Raw genomic sequence first — 16,797 nt, 5'->3', positions numbered from 1 at the left:
AAACCTACCTGGATCTCTGCAACCCTGGATGAGCTCAGCCTCTGCTTTAAAAGAGGTATCAGTCAGAAAAGCAAACTAAGTGTTAGAGGTGATTAGGAACTATTATAGATTAAAAGAGAAAACACTATTTTGTCACTGTATCAACCACATATTGAGCACTGTGTGTGCTTCTGGTGCCTCTTCTCTAGGAAGGAAAATGTTCAGGCAGAAAGGACTGGGGATTGGGAAGATCTTCCGTCTGAAGGAAATCCAACAGACCACAACTCCACAGCCTCTGGAAGAGGTGGCTTAAAGGGGATACAATAGCAGTGTAACTGTCTCTGCTGAACAAGCCAAGTGACTTAGATCCAGTGAACAGCATTACAAGGGGATGGAGACTGCCAAAAGGGATGCTGCCAACTTCCAAACTCTCCCTGCCAGGGGTGACTGTAACTCTAGAAGGAAAGGGATATCTGATTTGTTACTTGGCATATTCCTGCTGTATGGTCTGTGCTGCTGGCCCACTCACTTTCACAATACTGGAAAGCAAGATGAGAAGCTTGAGTCTAATGGATTGATTAGATATTAAATATTTTGTAACAAAAGCAACAAGCAACTTTCTGATGGGGGTGAAAATTCAGGATGTTATATTTGGAGAGAAAACTTCATTTAGCTAAAAATGAAATTCTAGTTGAGTCAAGACAGAGATTCCTTCATCCCAATTTAAAACCTGAATTACATTCATTGAAGAGTTTATGGTTCCTGAGTTTTATGAGTAAGAATAACTAAAAATTGATTAAATTACTATTTTTTTTGTTCACAATTTTTTTCCCCACAAAAATGTGGACTAAATTTGTACTCCTAGTAGAAAATGCCAATTTGGAAGAATTCCACTGGGTTCATTGCATTTGTTCTAGTTGTACCTCCCTTAGTGAGTACAGAATTGGGCTCTGTGTACATAAGTTTTCCACTTTTAGACCTGAGGGAATATAATCAGGAGCCAGGTTGAGATCCTATTCCAGATCAAGTCTTTCATATGCAGATTACAAAATCAGTAAAAACAAGCTTGCCTTGGCAGTTACTATGAAAGAGACCTTTGGGTGATTTTATCAACAGCAGAAGAGGCAATTCATTCTTCATGCTAGAAATCATCATATATCTCATTTATGAGATGTGATCTATACTGACTGGGTTTTTTTTGTGTAGAGAGAAAAATACCGTATTTGGGAGAAATTTTCTTAGAGCCACTTCAGGTCTCTGTAAACACTTCTGCCCTCAAAAAAATTTATCTTGCAGTCTCAGAGAAACATTTTGACCCTGTGTATTTAGATCAATATTTTTGTTTTATTTACTTCTATAGTCTTGTCTCTTTGACTGTCTGAGGCTTCAAATAAGATTTCAGAAGCTCATCCCAAGTTTCTGTAATAATTTTGCTAGAAGAGTGGACATTGAGTTAGAGTTGTGGTTTGGATTTGTAGATGCTCATGCAAGAAAGCACTCAAAGAATGCAACTTCTCTCAACTCTTGCACTACTAGAGACCTCATAACTGCTAAGGAACAGAGTTAAAACACAATTTTCTCTTCAGCCATTGACAGATCTGCTAATCAGATGCATGATCCATGGTGGAAGGTCAACAGTCATAGTTAAAAGCTCTGTAGATGCTACCATTGCTCTTCAAAAGTGCATATTCCCCAAATGAGCACAATAGAGATAACAGGGTGGGCATGGATGTCTTCTCTAAAACAATCAGTGGATGTTCCAAGTCTTGTTGACCTGCACAGTGTGCATGCAAGAGACACACAGGCTGTAGCACTGTAAAGGCTGCCCTAACATCCACCTAAAATCCACCCAACATCCCCCCAACATCCCCCCTCCCAGTCAGAGGGTGCAGCAGCTCCTATCAGGTGTAGTTGGTCACCTCTCAGGTGACATCTGATGTTCAGGAGCTTGATGCAGAGGAAATACTTTGTTGAAATAGTTAAAAATAAGGCTTATTAAAATAGCCATACAGGCAGTTGATAGAGTTTTGCATTAAAGGAAGATAACAAAGTATGGCCATGTTTCCCTCCTGCAAAAAAATATTGAAAATGCCTGCCATTTGGTGATATTTAAATGCATTTCAAGAGCAAAATGTTTGCTCTGAGAATGAGGCATAGTAGAAAATCACTCCTACTATGAGTTACTAGAGGTGAAGGACCAATTATGACTCCATTCTGAAGAGGGAGGAGGGAGCCACCTAGGCAAGCCACCTCCTCAGTCTGTCTGCCTCTGAATTCAGTGATGTTTCCACAAAGAGTTCTGTAAGTGCAGGGTAGCCCTATATTTCTGTCTTCCTTATGGATCCCTTTTCCTTTCTTCCTTCCCCTCATCTGAAGATGGTCACATTTCTTAGGGTTGCAAACTGCTTCAGAAAGCAGGGACAGGACAGCCTGAGGCTCTGGAAACACATCAGTCACACCTGAAAGAAATAATCATCTCAACATCACTTATCCACGTGTAAGAATAGCAGTGTCCTTGCTTCATCAGTAACTGAGTATTGCTAAAATCAGGGCAAATTCCCAGAATATAAAAGGATTTTTCTTACTGTCCTGTGCAGTTAATTTCACAGATTCTACTGTTTGAAGTGGATGGCTCATATTATTTTTAAATGAGTCAGACCTCCTAATGATTGTTTCTATCTACTATATCTTAAAAAATGTACATATGTATTCTTCTTGGTTTACTGCCAGTCAAGCAATGTTAAAATGTTGACATATGGATGTGGGATTTTTTTCTGTCTTTAAAATAGGATCAATGACCTTAAGGTTTGTCGTGTAAATAGTAGAAATAAGGCAAAAAACCCAAGAGTTATTTATGGTTTTAGGATGACATCTGTAATGTGGGTGGCAGTAGAATGAAAAAGTAGCGAATTTCAAAGCTGTTCATAGTTGAATGAATTGACTGGGCATATATTTTTTAGTGGTTTAAAAAGCATTAGTTACCCAAAGTTCATGCATAAAACCAAAATAAATATATGAACTAAGGATAAAATAAATCTATGAACTTGTTGCACAAATCTCCATCCATCCATTTCATTGCTTATTTTCCACTCCCACCCTTTCTTCTCTGGATTGTTCACTCATGAATTGCCTGAAAAAAAATTATTTAAGAGGACAGCAGCTCCCATCAAAAGCCACTGTTGCCCTTTTCAGGATGCTTTCTGTTGGCCGAGTCTCTGCAGGGACTGAACAATCCTGATGGCCAGGTTGACCTGCCCTAGCAATGCCCAGCTCCATACTGCAAATAGAGAGATTTCAGAGGAAAGAAAAGTACCCTCAATGGGTTGCATTGCAAACAAGTGTTGGGCAGCAGTGACTCATGCTGCCATAACACAGGGATAAGCATTTAGAAGACGTGGTGCTGCAGCTTCAGAAATAATGGCATGAAGTTTGACGTGTGCAAGCTGTCAGTAAGGAGAAGCTACCAAGGGGCAGGATGGAGAGGCTTTCAAATCCATTCTTGCTCTGAACAGGATGAAGAACCATGGAGAACATGCAGTGCACAGAGGGCATTTGGAAGTGGTCTCTGCCAGGGCAAGATAAACTGCTGCTGCCCAGCACTGGTGAGTATCAGTTACTTTTGCCACAGAAAAGGTACGTGATTAAAATCAGCAGCTCTTTGTCCATAGTTTTTGCTCAGTTTTGTACATATTGGCTGTGAGCTGCCCATTAGCAGCTGACTGCTTGGAAACAGCACACTGTGTTCAGGCTTCCTGCTGTGCACGTGGGCTCAGAGCAGAACTGACTTTTCTAGAATAACAGATTTCTTGAAAGGAAAGGCAGTTGTAAAAAGTGGGGTATTGTGCTGTAGTCAACAATAATTACTTGAGAACTATAATCTTGTAATCATTTTTACACATGCTGAATGAGTAAAAGAGACCATGCCAGCAGATGTCTTGGAATAAAGCAAACAAAGAGAAAGGAGGATTGTTCAGCTGTGCCCTTCCAGCAGTGTCCTCATCTCTTTAGCAAAGGTGTACTATCAGTCTGACCATTTCCAGGGGAGCTGGTTACAAGGATCTGGAGCTGGTCACCATTAGCAAAGACCCTCCCAGGCACCTTCACAGGGGTGATTTACAGAACCTGCTGAATATCCTTGTCTTTGTGTCATCCCTTCAGTCCCAGCACTGACTGCTGTAAGCAGAGATGCACCAGGCAGTAGCATGGGAGCCACTGTAAAAAACACTAGAAACCCTTTGCATGGTTCCAAGTACGTCAAGGCAAAACTCAGCCCAGAGAAAGGAAAGTTTTCACCATTTTAAGCCTAGACTGCTGTTGAGACAATCGGAACTTTTTTCGGAGGGCTGGTATATGGTGCTGTAAATAAGATAATCAGACAGGTCAACTCTTATGATAGTTAAGTTTTTAAATATTTTTGGAGGTTAAGTTTGATAATTAAACACAACTTTATTAATTTCTCTTCTGCTGTTGTTTTCCAAAACACTGGAATAGTAAAGGTATGGTATAGCCTACAAATAACCAGAAATGCTGAGAACACCTCTAGGAATTTCACAGTAGATGTGCGTGCAATTGAAGTGCCCAAGTGATATGGTGCACAATAATTATTTAAATGGCATGCTAATCATCTCTGGAAATTAGCAATACCATTTCAAGCAATTCAAATCATAAACAATTACATAGAATTATCTGGTTACTTACACTGCAAACAGAAAAGTTAATTATCCCTACCCAAGACGGCGCTGCAGCTTCAGCACATTCTCTTTCTAGCAGTTTTTGGAGATGCATTCATCTTTCCAAGCTCTAAAATTCACTTTGCTTTTGTACTTTCATTCTCTCAGACTATATATAATAGGGATTTTGTAATAAAATTATGAGAGAATTATTCAAGAATGGGTCTACAACTCCATTTTCCTCTGTGCCTAGAATTATGGGACTTGATGAGCAGTTTGGACCCCAAAGGACTGATATGTTTATCACACACTGTGTGATGGAGCTTTACATTTTAAGACCATCTGTGCAATGACAATCACTATGTGTTCAGTGCGTTGAAGCCCGTGGAAGTATTACAGAAACAGGATCCAGTCTTGCTGTACCACTCAGCTAAACTAGTGAAGGTTCTAGCACAGAAAAAATTTCATCCTAGTCAGAAAAGGCCTACAAAACATGCAGACTTGAGATCCATCACAGCTGTGCAGACTCCTGCTGTGCCAAATCAAGCTGGTTTTAGGTTGTTACGTCTCTAATGGAGATCAAACCTGGGAGAGATGCAATGGGAATTGTACCTGTCTGTGGCATTAGGTTGCAGACACAGGTTCCTTCTGCTGCAGAGCAGAGCCTGGTGAAACTCTGTGATTCTTTCTTTATTGACCTTTGTTGCAAACATTTTTTTCCTAAAAACATTTCTTCAAACCGAATTTTATTTGAACTCTGATAGCATTAAATCAAAAGCAAAAAATTCAAGTGCTGTGAAAACCATAGCCTCTCATGTGTTGGTTTCTAAGGGCACTTTCTACAGGACTTTTTCATCTTCTCACCATATTTTAAAAACTTCAGTTCTTCCAGCTGAGCTGAGAAAGCTTCATTTTGTTGCCTGTGAGGTTAGTGGGTGGTTGGGTCTGACATTCAGTACTGAAAGGCTCAGATCCAAACTAATGTGTTCAATAGCTTGTCAACTAAATATAATGAAGAAGCAAAAGAGTCATAGAAAGAGTACTTGTAACTTGAGTTATTAAAGCATACAAATTTTAATGGTTTCTTTCACAGTATAACAGTAAAAAATTGCAAATTGTCAAAAAACAGCAAAGATGAAAGTGAGAGTTGGGCTCTAAGTATGTTGAGAAAATGACTGAGAATAATGAAAACACATGGGATGGAGCTGAAAAGAAAATTTGTTCAAACCTGCTTAAATAAAATGTGCTGTGACACTTGATGAGTTGGTGAGATTTCTGTCTTCACTGTGGCCAAAGGATTTCTGTGTCTATCCGTAAGCGTCTTCAAATGGGGAAGAAGAGGACTCTCAGGAAACTGTAAGTTGAGTCTCACCCCTCCCTTTGGCATAGCCCATATCCCACTGCCAAGTTTGGTGGTCCCAGGTCACAGTCTGCTGGTGTTTGTAGCTCTGCCCCGGCAAACCTTCATCACCCCTCCAGTTATTGAAGACACCAGTAAGGCCTCTCCCCTGGTACCAGAGATACCTCATCATGCAGTGGCTCTCTGCCTGCTCTACAGCAGTTTCAGCAAAGTTGTCAATTTGTCCATGTTCATGTCATTTCAGTGGTTTTTTTGTTTGGAAAACTGCAGTTCTGATGTTTGTATTTATAACTAACAACCCACAGTCACCCCAAAGGGCTCTCAGCCGAAGTAACTCCAAGCGTGATTTTCCTCAGTGAAATGTGGTTGCTGTCTGTAGAGCGATGGCAAAAGTTGTGCTTCTGTTTTGCTCCCCCAGGCCCATTCCCTCAGCTTACGAGTCAAAACAAGGCTTGTCTGGCCTGTCAGGATTGCAAGCTCAGGCTGACATCTGAAAACTGTGCTGTGTTCTCCCAGCATCATCACCCACCCCCAGTTGTGGAACTTGTACTTCGCTCTTAGCTGTGTTGATGCTGGAGGCAAAATTATCCACAGTCATGACAGTGACACCCGTTGTTGTTAAAGGAAATGCCTTCAGCACAAGGCACTATTTTCAGCTTTCTCAAAAATTATCCTTTATATTCTCATCTTTCACGCTTATCCTCAGCCCAGGGGTGATTTTGTTCCCTTGTGAAAATGTAGCTGAATGCTGACCAGCTATTAGTGAGATATTCTGGCCCTGGATGAGGTAGTTTTACTAGATAAAGCTTTAAAAACCTTTTTTTTGGAACTGGACAGTTTGTAAATAGCTTCTTTTAAACACTCTCAGAATGCTGCTTGTCTAGTCTTTTGGAGTGACTTGATTCCACTGGTTTTAAAGAAAACTGCCTTTCTGAATGTCAGGAAATCTCTATGGGCCACATGAAGTGTGGGACAGTTCTTGATTTTTTTTTTAGTTGTTATATTTTGGTGGGTTTTATTCTAAAGCAAATCTTTCAAGGAGCCAAATCCTGAGTATTTTTTTTCCCATCAGAAGTAATGGGAGGTAGGTCTCAGGAAAAGGGGGTTAGAACATTGTTCCATAAAGGGAATAGAAGAGGGATTGCTTTGAGCAAGTGTAAACAAGTTGTTCTGTGAGCAGTAGAAATGATAAAACAAGGTTTCTATAGATTTTTATGTTTTCACATTACTAGGTATTTTCCTCTGCAATAGTCAGTCTTCTGCCCTCAGTTCGCTCCTCAAATCCTCCATCTTCTCTCTGGTCCAAACACCTCTCTCTGATGTGCTGCAATCCTTTCTACAATCCTCTATTTCATCCTGGAAGTATCTCTGTTTCCCTGTTCCTGGTCCCCCATAACCATGCTGCTGTATCCTGCAGCCGTGCCTGTATCTGTTTGGTACTGGACAGGCAAGAGGTGGAACTGCCAGCCGCCTACCTGGAAATAAGTGTGTGCTGAGTGGGGTCATCAGGAAGCTCAAGTTGTGTCTCTGTCTGTTATTCCACTGCCATTTCTCCTTTCAGGACTGCAAGTCTGGGGAAACCTCTGCTCCCATGATGAATGTGGTTAGAATTTGCCAGTTGGTTCAAAAATCAGTTGAGGAGAGGTGGTAAAGGCAGTTTAATTAGGTTGATCGTTATCTTCCTAAGAAAACATCCAAAAGCCATTAGTGAGTTTTCTTTGTGTCCTAAACCTACAGGCTACAAAGATGGTGAGGGGTCTAGCAGGGAAGCCCTGTGAGGAGGGGCTGAGATCACTTGGTCTGTTCAGCCTGGAGGAGACCTCGTGGTCTTCAACATCCTCATGAGGGGAAATGGAGGGACAGACACTGATCTCTTCTCTCTGGTGACCAGTAATAGGACCCAAGGGAGTGGCATGAGGCTGTGCCAGGGAAGGTTTGGGCTGGATATAAGAAAAGGTTTTTCACACAGAGCGTGGTTGAGAAGTGGAACAGGATCCCTAGAGAAGTGGTCACAGCACCAAGTATAACAGAGTTCAAGAAGTGTTTAGACAATGCTAACAGGCACATGGTGTGATTTTGGGGCTGTCCTGTGCAGGGCCAGGAGTTGGACTATGATGATCCTTGGGGCTCCCTTTCAACTCAGCATATTCTCTGGTTCTATGAAACAGGACCTGCAACGTTTCATTCCAGAAATCAGTCTATATTAGGAACATAACTTCCACAAATCCCTTCACTTCCCACAGCAAAAAAAGGGTCACAGACTTCCATTATCAGCTCATGTAGCACTTGTAATTGCTCATGTTGATTCCAAGACATGGACAAGGCATATTAAAATTAACAATAAGTAGAAATCCCCCCCCCTTTTTTTTCCCTCTCTATTAAGTTTAGAGTAAGTTTGATTAAAAAAACCTCAATCATCCTCAATTTTTATCAGCTGGACATGGATATCCTCTCTGAGGCACACTTCCACTAGCCTAAGTGTGTGCCTGAAGAGGAATTAGGGAGAAGCTGGCTGCAAATGGTTAGTTCTATTTTAATACTTTGGAAGTATTATAATGACATAAGTGTGTAGGCAGATCAGATAAATATTGACTTGTGGTTGACAAAGAGATGTTTTAAAATACCTATTGAGTGCTGGCCCTGGTCATTCACTTTCATTCCTGCTTTTCTGCTTTCCGCTGTGTCTCTGGATGATGTCCCATCCCACTGGCATCAGCTGCAGGTGGCACCAGCAGGGCTGTAATTTTCCTCTTCAAATTAACATGCTAAAACCCTTGTACATGCTGTCATATAAGTAGATAAAATAAGAATGTAATAGTTATGAGGACAGTTTTTTTAATGCAGTGAAAACAACCATGAAGGGAGTATGGACTGAATGCATCCAGCTGTATTGAAGTCAGTCTATGTAGAAGGAATTAAGCAGTATGAATGCAATTTTTAATTGAAATTCCATGCTTGTGGAAGTTTCTCAGATCCAAGACACAGGAAAAAGAACGGAAAAGTTTCCCAGATACTTATGTGTGCACCTAGTAAATTATACAACCATTAAAAAAAACAAATCCAGAAGCAAATAATGAATAATTCCCTTAAGAAAGAGTACAAACATATAACCCAGTGGGAGTGGGCAGCCTCCCTCCTCAGTCTGTGTGAACTGGTTCTGCAGAGAGCTGAGCTGCAGCCCTGTCATCACGGCCTGGGAGGAGTGTGTGCACTCACAGCAGTGAGGAAAGCACCGAAACGTGATGGCACCTGGAGCTGCAGCCCAACCCCTAATGATAGAAGGCTGCATTGTGAGAAGATAAGAGAAAATGAATCACACAAACAATTAGATAAGATCTATGGAGTCTGCCCTGGAGTGTGGATGGTGGTGATGGAAAGCTGTCCCTGGGACTCCTCACAGAGGCCCCAGCCCAGGCTGGGTGGTGAGATGACTCTGCCATCTCGAGAGCACAGGCACTCACAGGGCCTGTGACCATCTCCCACAGGCAGCCCAGACAGTGGCACAGTGACAAACTGACTTGCTATAAAGTGTAAGAGCATTCCTTTGGTTTCCAAGGGCTCTGGAAAGAAAAGCCTTGATGCAATCTTGGATAATTTGGTGTATTTGAGAGCAAAAAAAAAAAAAGGTAACAAACTTGAAATGAGTCTGCATTGAGCAAATGATGATTGTGCAATCCTTGTACAAAATAATTTGTGGGAATAGAAATGGGCTGTTCTAAAAAAAAAAAAAAAAATAAAAAATGCACTTACAAAACTAAGGTCCTTAATGTTTCAACAGCAAGAATTAGCAAGTTTCACCTGTGGCAAGGTTTGCAACCCCAGAGATTGAGAAGCATCTTCCAAGCATCTTCCTCTCTTTCTATGGGAAACTTCATAGTTGTATTTAAGGGAGGAAATATTTAGAGATGCATCCTTATAGGGGTGTGTGTACATGTGATTTATACAATACAGATGTGCAAATATTTGGGAGAAGAAATGAAAACTGACTCCAATACAGGACCAAATGAAGCCAGGGACAACCCAGGGTACATTTTACACCCAAGGGGTGAATTGACAGGAAATGAGCTCACGTGGCCTGGCATCCACATTTCCCAAAGATCTCGATGTGATTCAGGGCATTTTATCTTTAGGTTAGGAAAGCAGCCGTGCTTATCTCGAGGCAGATTACGTTCTTTTGTTTTTTGGTGTTTGTTTGGGTTTTTTTTTACCAGGGTCATCAGGCAGGGAAAACTCCAAAGAAGAGAAAGGCTCTGAAATTCCTGCCCCCGCCGGGTGGGAACCAGCGGGGGGGGTAGGGAAGCGCACGGCCCGGCCGGCAAAGGGCGCTCCCGGGCGGGGCCCCGCACCTGTGCGGGGCGGGGCGGGGCGGGGCGAGGCGGGGCTGGCGCACCTGTGCGGGGCGGGGCGGGCGCACCTGCCCGCGGTCCCGCGGCCGGCGGGGCGCGCTGGGGCCGCGCTGCGCGGAGGCTGCCGGCAGCATGGCCCGCCTGCTGGGCACCCTGCGCAGCTCCCAGCCCGTGGCGCGCTTCCAGCGCTCCTGCGGGCTCTTCCCCGCCGGCGAGGAGGGCGGCGGCAGCGGCAGCGACCCCGCGGACGGGTCCCGGGACCGCGGCGCCTGCAATGGGGCGGCCGCGCTGCGCTGCCGAGCAGCCGCCGGGCGCGGCCCCCCCGGCGGGGTGCGGAGCGGCCCCGGCCCGCAGGTGAGTGCTGGGGGGCCTGGCCGTGACTCAGCACAGCCGTGCGCGCAGGGGCACCCCGGGAGGGTCCCCCCGGGAGGGTTCCCCCGCATCCGGCCGCCTGCCCGGGCTGGGGATCGGGAGGAGGGATGGAGGGGCCGGGCTGCGAGCGGGCGCCGGGGAGCGCTGTGCGGTGCCGCAGCCCGGCTGCATCCCGGCCCCGCCGGGGAGGCAGCTTTGGCTTCTCCGCTCATCCCCAGCGCTGGCGCCCCCGAAATGAGGCGGTCGGTGCGAGCGGGACTTGCCTGCTGAGGGGCCTGGAGGACCCCTGTCCCGTCACCATGGGGTGCAGGTTTTCCGGCGGGCAGCGGCCGGGAAGGAGTAGTTCTGTTCCCCGCGGTCTCTCCGTCCGGGCGCACCTGCCGCGGTGCTGCGCTGTCCCCGCACCGGGTGCCCGCAGCCGGCCCCGCTGCCGCCCGGGACTGGGCGGTGAGCGGCTCATCTCTGTTCGTCGCAGCCGGGGTGCCCATGGAGACAGGCTGAGCTCCCTGGGCTGCCCGCTGGCCGGGCAGGTCGCGGCGTTTCCCGGCACGGTCTGTAATTCCCTTGTGTATCAGAAGGGAACAGGGAAGGGCATGATGCAACCCATGTGTACAGGTCGGACGACCTGCTTTTTCTCCTACAGTAATGACTTGAATTCATTAGTAGATAGCTTTGTGGTGCCTTTTGGAAAGCGGGTGTGATAATGGGCTTCCAAACTCTACCTGCAAAATAAACAAGGACCAGCCGTGAATGCTGCAACTCTACTACTCCTTCCCTGTTTCACACCCAGTGCCCGGATTCCCGTTTCAAGCATCTAAAACTCTTCATCAGCTGCTGCTTGACTCTTTGTCAATTAGAAGATGTAGTTCTTCAGCCTGTTAATTTCTGAACTACAGTAAGATCTATTTTGGGTAAAATATGCAGATAATTCACAGGAAGTTTTGTTGTTGTTGCTTTCTTTTGCACAGTGACATAGCTAATGTAGCAGTGTTGATACTAAAATACTGTCCAAGTTAATGATCCATGAATGCAGCTGTTCACCTTGAGCAACTGTTTTGGGTTTCACAAAGTAAGGCACAACTACCTGTATATGGAGGGTGAATGTGTCCTGAGTGAGACTACATGAAACTTGGAGATAGAAGCAAAAGGGTTTGTTTCCATAGAATTAGGACACTAACTTCTGAAACATGTGAAATTTGGGTTCAAATCCCTCCCAAATGGAGATGGGAGTAATGGTTTGAATAGAGTTTCTTTCTTTCAGGTCCTAGAATTATAAAGATAGACTCTCTCTGCTCCTTTTTTTGAAATGGGAAATGGAAAATCCATTTTTACAAGGAGGGCCTTGTCCAACCTGCCAGGTGATGAAAAAAGTGAATTTGGATCTCCCTTATGCCAACTCCCAGGCCCATTGCTCTGTTGCTAAATGAACTGGGGTTGCCCTGACATATCTGCAAATAAGTAGGTTTAGGAGTTTCATACACATAGCAAATTCCTTGGCCATAAGTTCTCTATCAACAGTGGTATTTTCTTGCTGTTAGCTGCAGGTGTTTGTAGAAAGGTGCTTAAGCGCTGCCTCTGCATCTCCTCCTGACGACTTGGAGTGGCTCTATGCTCATCTATCCCTTCCTGAAACTTGGGAGTTTCAAAGTTCGTGTCATCAGGACAAGTGGTTTCTGTGAGGTAGTAACTCTCACACTACTTTGTTCTTGCAATGCAGTAGCTAAAGGTTTTCAGGTTCTCCTGTGTGAATTCTTGTGTAATCAGTGGGTTATATCTGAAAACAGAGTATATTGCATGCAGTGAAGATGTGAATGGCTGACTGGATGCTGGGGTTGCCACAGCCCCATCTCTCTAGGGCATTCCCCCTTTCTTCAGTGCCAGCTCTCAGGTCCCTGCATCGGACATGGGCTGGATTGTGTGCCAGGGTGTCCCAGCTGGAGAGACTCTGGGAAAAGGGAGTTGAGGGCTTGTAGCTGGTAGTAGTTTGGGAGGACATGGACACACCTGGTAGGGATGGATGTCATACTGGATGGAGAGAAAAGAGGATCCCTCAGGAGGGTAAAGAGACAGGACAGCTCTTCATCTGGGAGAAGGAGGACTTTAATTACCTGCATACATCTGTTGCCAGGAGGGCTGCTCACAATTCATGAGTGTCTTCTTTTATGTATAACCTGTTAAAAAAAAAAAAAAAGCCAGCAAGGCCTGATTACAGTTGCTGTATTCCTGAATCTTTGGAAGTCAGTCCTGTCTGCCCCACAGGAGTTGCCATGAGATGATGAGACAAGGAATGAAATGCTTAGATGTGACATCCACAGCTGCATATTAATTATTGAATTAGTTGAATTACTTAAACATTGAATTAGTTGCCTAGCCCATGTTCTTGATGTTCCCTGGTTACCAGATCATTTAGAAACACTTTTTAATACCTCAGATGAAAACTCTGGTATTTGTGGATGATATAGAATGGTGCTAGTCCAAGATGCTAACTGGATTTATGACCTGGTTTGGACTGCATATTGAACCCATGGGCTTTTAGTGGAGAAACTGTCTGTTTTTATTGCTACAGAAGACAAGACAGTAACTTCTTGTAATTATCCTGTCTCTAGCTAATACTACTTTCTTTTCTGTACTCCTTTCTATTATTAGCTTGTTTCACAAGGAATTTATTTCTGAAACTGCTTGAAAGGTATCTTTTCCTGATGCTCTGTATAAAGTCTTCAAGTTGTGTACTTAAAAACACTGGCTTGCTTTTTGAGGATTTCTCTGGTGCTCTGTGACTTGCCAAATAAATGCTAGATATGTTTAAAAAGTGGAGCTCTGCTTATCTTTAATCTCCTGATGGACTTTTGCTCCTGAAATTAATAGCCTGAATGAAAGGGAGCAAAGGAAAAAAATAATCATCTATTCAAAGTTCTCTGTGGAGATTTGTTTGTCTTTCTCCACTCTTCCTTTCCCAGATGCTTTATCATCTCTTGAGATCTTTCTTTCTGCCTTTGAAAGAGTACAGTTCATGTTTACTCTGTAGTTATACCTTAACTGCCAGAACTGCTCCGAACTGGCACAATGTTTACAAACTGCCTGATGACGTTTAGTGATTGTATGGTTCTTGCTCATGTTGTAGGTGAGGAGGATCGTAACCAGGATAACAGCAAGGTGGTGGTAACAGAAATGGAAAAAGTGGGTAAAAACTGCACATCCAGCTCAAATGTATTGCAGTTCCCAGAAATTGTAGTCAATTACTGGCAAGACGTAGATGACAACACCGCTTTTGCTGTGATGGCATGGCTGGTAACTTGAAGCATGCTTGTTCTAGGGCTAGAGTCAAGCTCTCTCTTCTGTGGTGTTCCCTTGAAATAGAGTTTTACATCAGCCTCAGAATCTTACTTTTCTTTTTTAATCATCTCGCAGGCTTACTTGCTTTCATGTTGTTTCCCTTTTCGTGCAGCAGTAAGTTGGTGGTAGCTGGGGTAGGTCCAGCAGATGAGACAAACCCCTGTGAAAAATGCCCATGAGCACTGTTAGGAGAACTGGCAGCAAGGCATTCCTGCCTCAAGTTGCTAGCACTTTGTCCTCCTAGAGAATGCAGCTGAACTTTTGGAAGTTCCTCAGTTTGGAGCTGCAGCTGGAGAAACATGAGATCCAGTTTCTTATTTCAATGAGCACAAGGCTCACGTTCCCCGACGCTGTTCCCATGCTCTGGTACTCCATGTTCAATATCCCCTACCTGGTGTGGCTGCTGAGGGAGCTTGTCTGTCTTGCATGTGTCTGATTTTTGGTTTAAGGTTTAAGCAGGCACTAAGGGATGATGTTATTCTGTATGAGTGAGATGGTTTCACTGGATGGTTTGGGCCAGCCCTGTGAGTGATGGTCCTTTGGAAGATGACAGTACAGTCGCATCCAAGATTCAAGTAGTGTGTGGCAACCCTGTGAAAATCTGTTAGCCCTGGGTTTGCCACTCCTCAGTGAGAAGCCCAGTGTCCCCTGCGGAGAACAGACAGCAAAGCCAGACGTGTGTCGTTTGTTACCGTCTCATCTTCAGGATCTTGCTGCAGAAATGCCTGATGCTGAGAGAAGTTTGTGAAGCTTCATTGATTGCAGTAGGTATCCTGCGTGGTGGCTGTGTGGTGCCAACTGCTGAGAGAGCTGCTGCTGGCCAGGTGGGTGCTAGTGCGGGGGGTGTGTGAGGGGCTGTGCCAGCAGCCCGAGTCCTTACACCTGTGATGATGAGCTTCATGACTCAGTGCTTCCTGGCTCACAGCCTCAGTCATCTTTTTGGAGGCCATTGAACCTCGTAATGAGGAGCTGTCAGGATCCTAGGATTAATTCCAGTGCTTGGAGGTGAGCCACTTACTGCTCTATAATTCTGCTGAATGTCTTAGGCCATTAGTTCAGATATCAACCAGAAGAATAAAAGCTCATCTGCTGTCATTTTTCTCCTTTAGAGCTCTGGAGAACAGGAGTAGGTTTAACAGATGAGAAGCCAGAGAAAATCTGTTGTCTCTGGAAAATTCCTTTGAACAGCCAGTTCTTTCACTTTACCTTGTGTATATGCTCTGCAGGGAATGTTTATGGGTCATCTGGACAGTGGAAGGTGACTATTGTCTGTCATGGCAAGTAAATCTGAGGTCTAGAATGTGTGGGTAGCATTGTCTAAACCATGAGAGTTTTATTTTAAATGGCTATTCACTTTCCTGCTTTATAGGGCTTCATATCAGTTCAATTTGGTTAGCATCTGCTACTTATTCAAGGTAAACTGCTATTGGTTTAGATATAGAGGCATTTAAATGCTTTAATATGGAGCTGCATTGCTGATTTATTGCTACTTTATTTTATTACTATATTTGGAAATATTTATTACTAAATATAAAAATAAAAATGTTTAATTCTTCCTTTTGAAGACAGTTCGCAGCTGCAAACTGGATTCTGGCACACAGGAAGCTGAGTGGTCACTCTATAACCCCAGGCCAGGTTGTTATCCCCTTTGCAGCTCACTCCACTGGATAGAATTATAAATACTTATGTTAACCAGCTTAATTAGGTGTATTGCCTTCCGTGTTTCCCATTGCAATTTCCTCTTGCAAAGGGAGAGCATTGGGGTACTTTATTTTACAGAAGGCAGTGTCAGACACCTCTATTGTGTCACAAGAGCAAATATTGAGTGTTTGCAGGGAAGGGACTCAGAGATTAAAAAAATAATAGTTTAGTTTTCTGAAAATGGTAAATGTTTCTCTGCCCATTTATCTTCCAGAAGCCTTACTGCTCCATGCCTCTCAGGGTAGACCTCTGCTGTGGAACCAATCTTTGTGCAAAAGTAACTGACTGCGTTCTTGGTGCTGCTGGGTAGAAATATGTGACTAATCTGTGGTGTCAAGCTTCCAGGATAGGTTTAATTTCTAAAACAAAATCTTAAGATGAGAACAAGCTTTTTGCTCTGAGAAGAAACATAACAGTGAAGTGCTGGTTCTCCATGGTCACTGGCCATTCACACATGTGAATGTGGGTGGGTTAGGTCAGGTTAAGCTTCTGTTGAGGAGCTCCCATCAGCTGGGAGCGCCTCAAACCTGGTGTGCTGGGGGAAAAGTAATAGAGAGGCTTCCCATTCCTCCTCCCCTATATCTCTGAGAACACCCTGGCTATTTAGCAGCCATGCAGGTCCTAGTAATGCTCTGACTCATGTGTTTTTGGCAGGAAGTCAGAACTAAGAGGTGGTGGTGCTTGCAGGGAGCTGGTGTGTAGGCAGGGTGGCCATCTAATGCTGTGCAGATTGAAAACTGCTGTTTTGTGACACATCCTTCTTCTATCCAAAAACAGTTTTAGTAACACTCTGCCTTTGCAGAGATGAAGTACAGTTATGTTTCAGAGGAATGTGATATCTGCTTTGAAGTTGGAATGCCCATCTTTCTGTACTGCCTGTAATTTTCTTTCTCTGGCTTTTAACTCATGTGTTTTCCTCCCTCTGTCCACAGACACAAATGTTACCTAGCCCTTAAAATAACCTCCTCAGACATTTCCAGGTGTGGACCCTATGTTGCACCTCTCAAAATTGCAGTCTAATTCTCGTAAATTAAAA

General features: G+C 44.1%; 1 protein-coding gene across 1 annotated transcript in view; it reads left to right on the top strand.

The window, feature by feature from the left end:
• The first annotated feature begins 10,444 nt into the window (after nucleotides 1-10,444).
• Nucleotides 10,445-16,797, top strand: part of SGPP2 (sphingosine-1-phosphate phosphatase 2) — a 37,057-nt gene continuing 30,704 nt past the window's right edge. The window contains exon 1 of the mRNA XM_051781454.1: nucleotides 10,445-10,709. Within this exon, the coding sequence (XP_051637414.1) occupies nucleotides 10,488-10,709 (222 nt within the window). The 5' untranslated portion in view covers nucleotides 10,445-10,487. The remainder of the gene's footprint in view (nucleotides 10,710-16,797) is intronic.

This window comes from Manacus candei, unplaced genomic scaffold, assembly GCF_025592945.1.
Source record: "Manacus candei isolate 608988 ecotype Guabito, Panama unplaced genomic scaffold, ASM2559294v1 h1tg000015l, whole genome shotgun sequence".
NCBI lineage: Eukaryota > Metazoa > Chordata > Aves > Passeriformes > Pipridae > Manacus > Manacus candei.
This window is presented reverse-complemented; position numbering and strand designations above follow the sequence as displayed.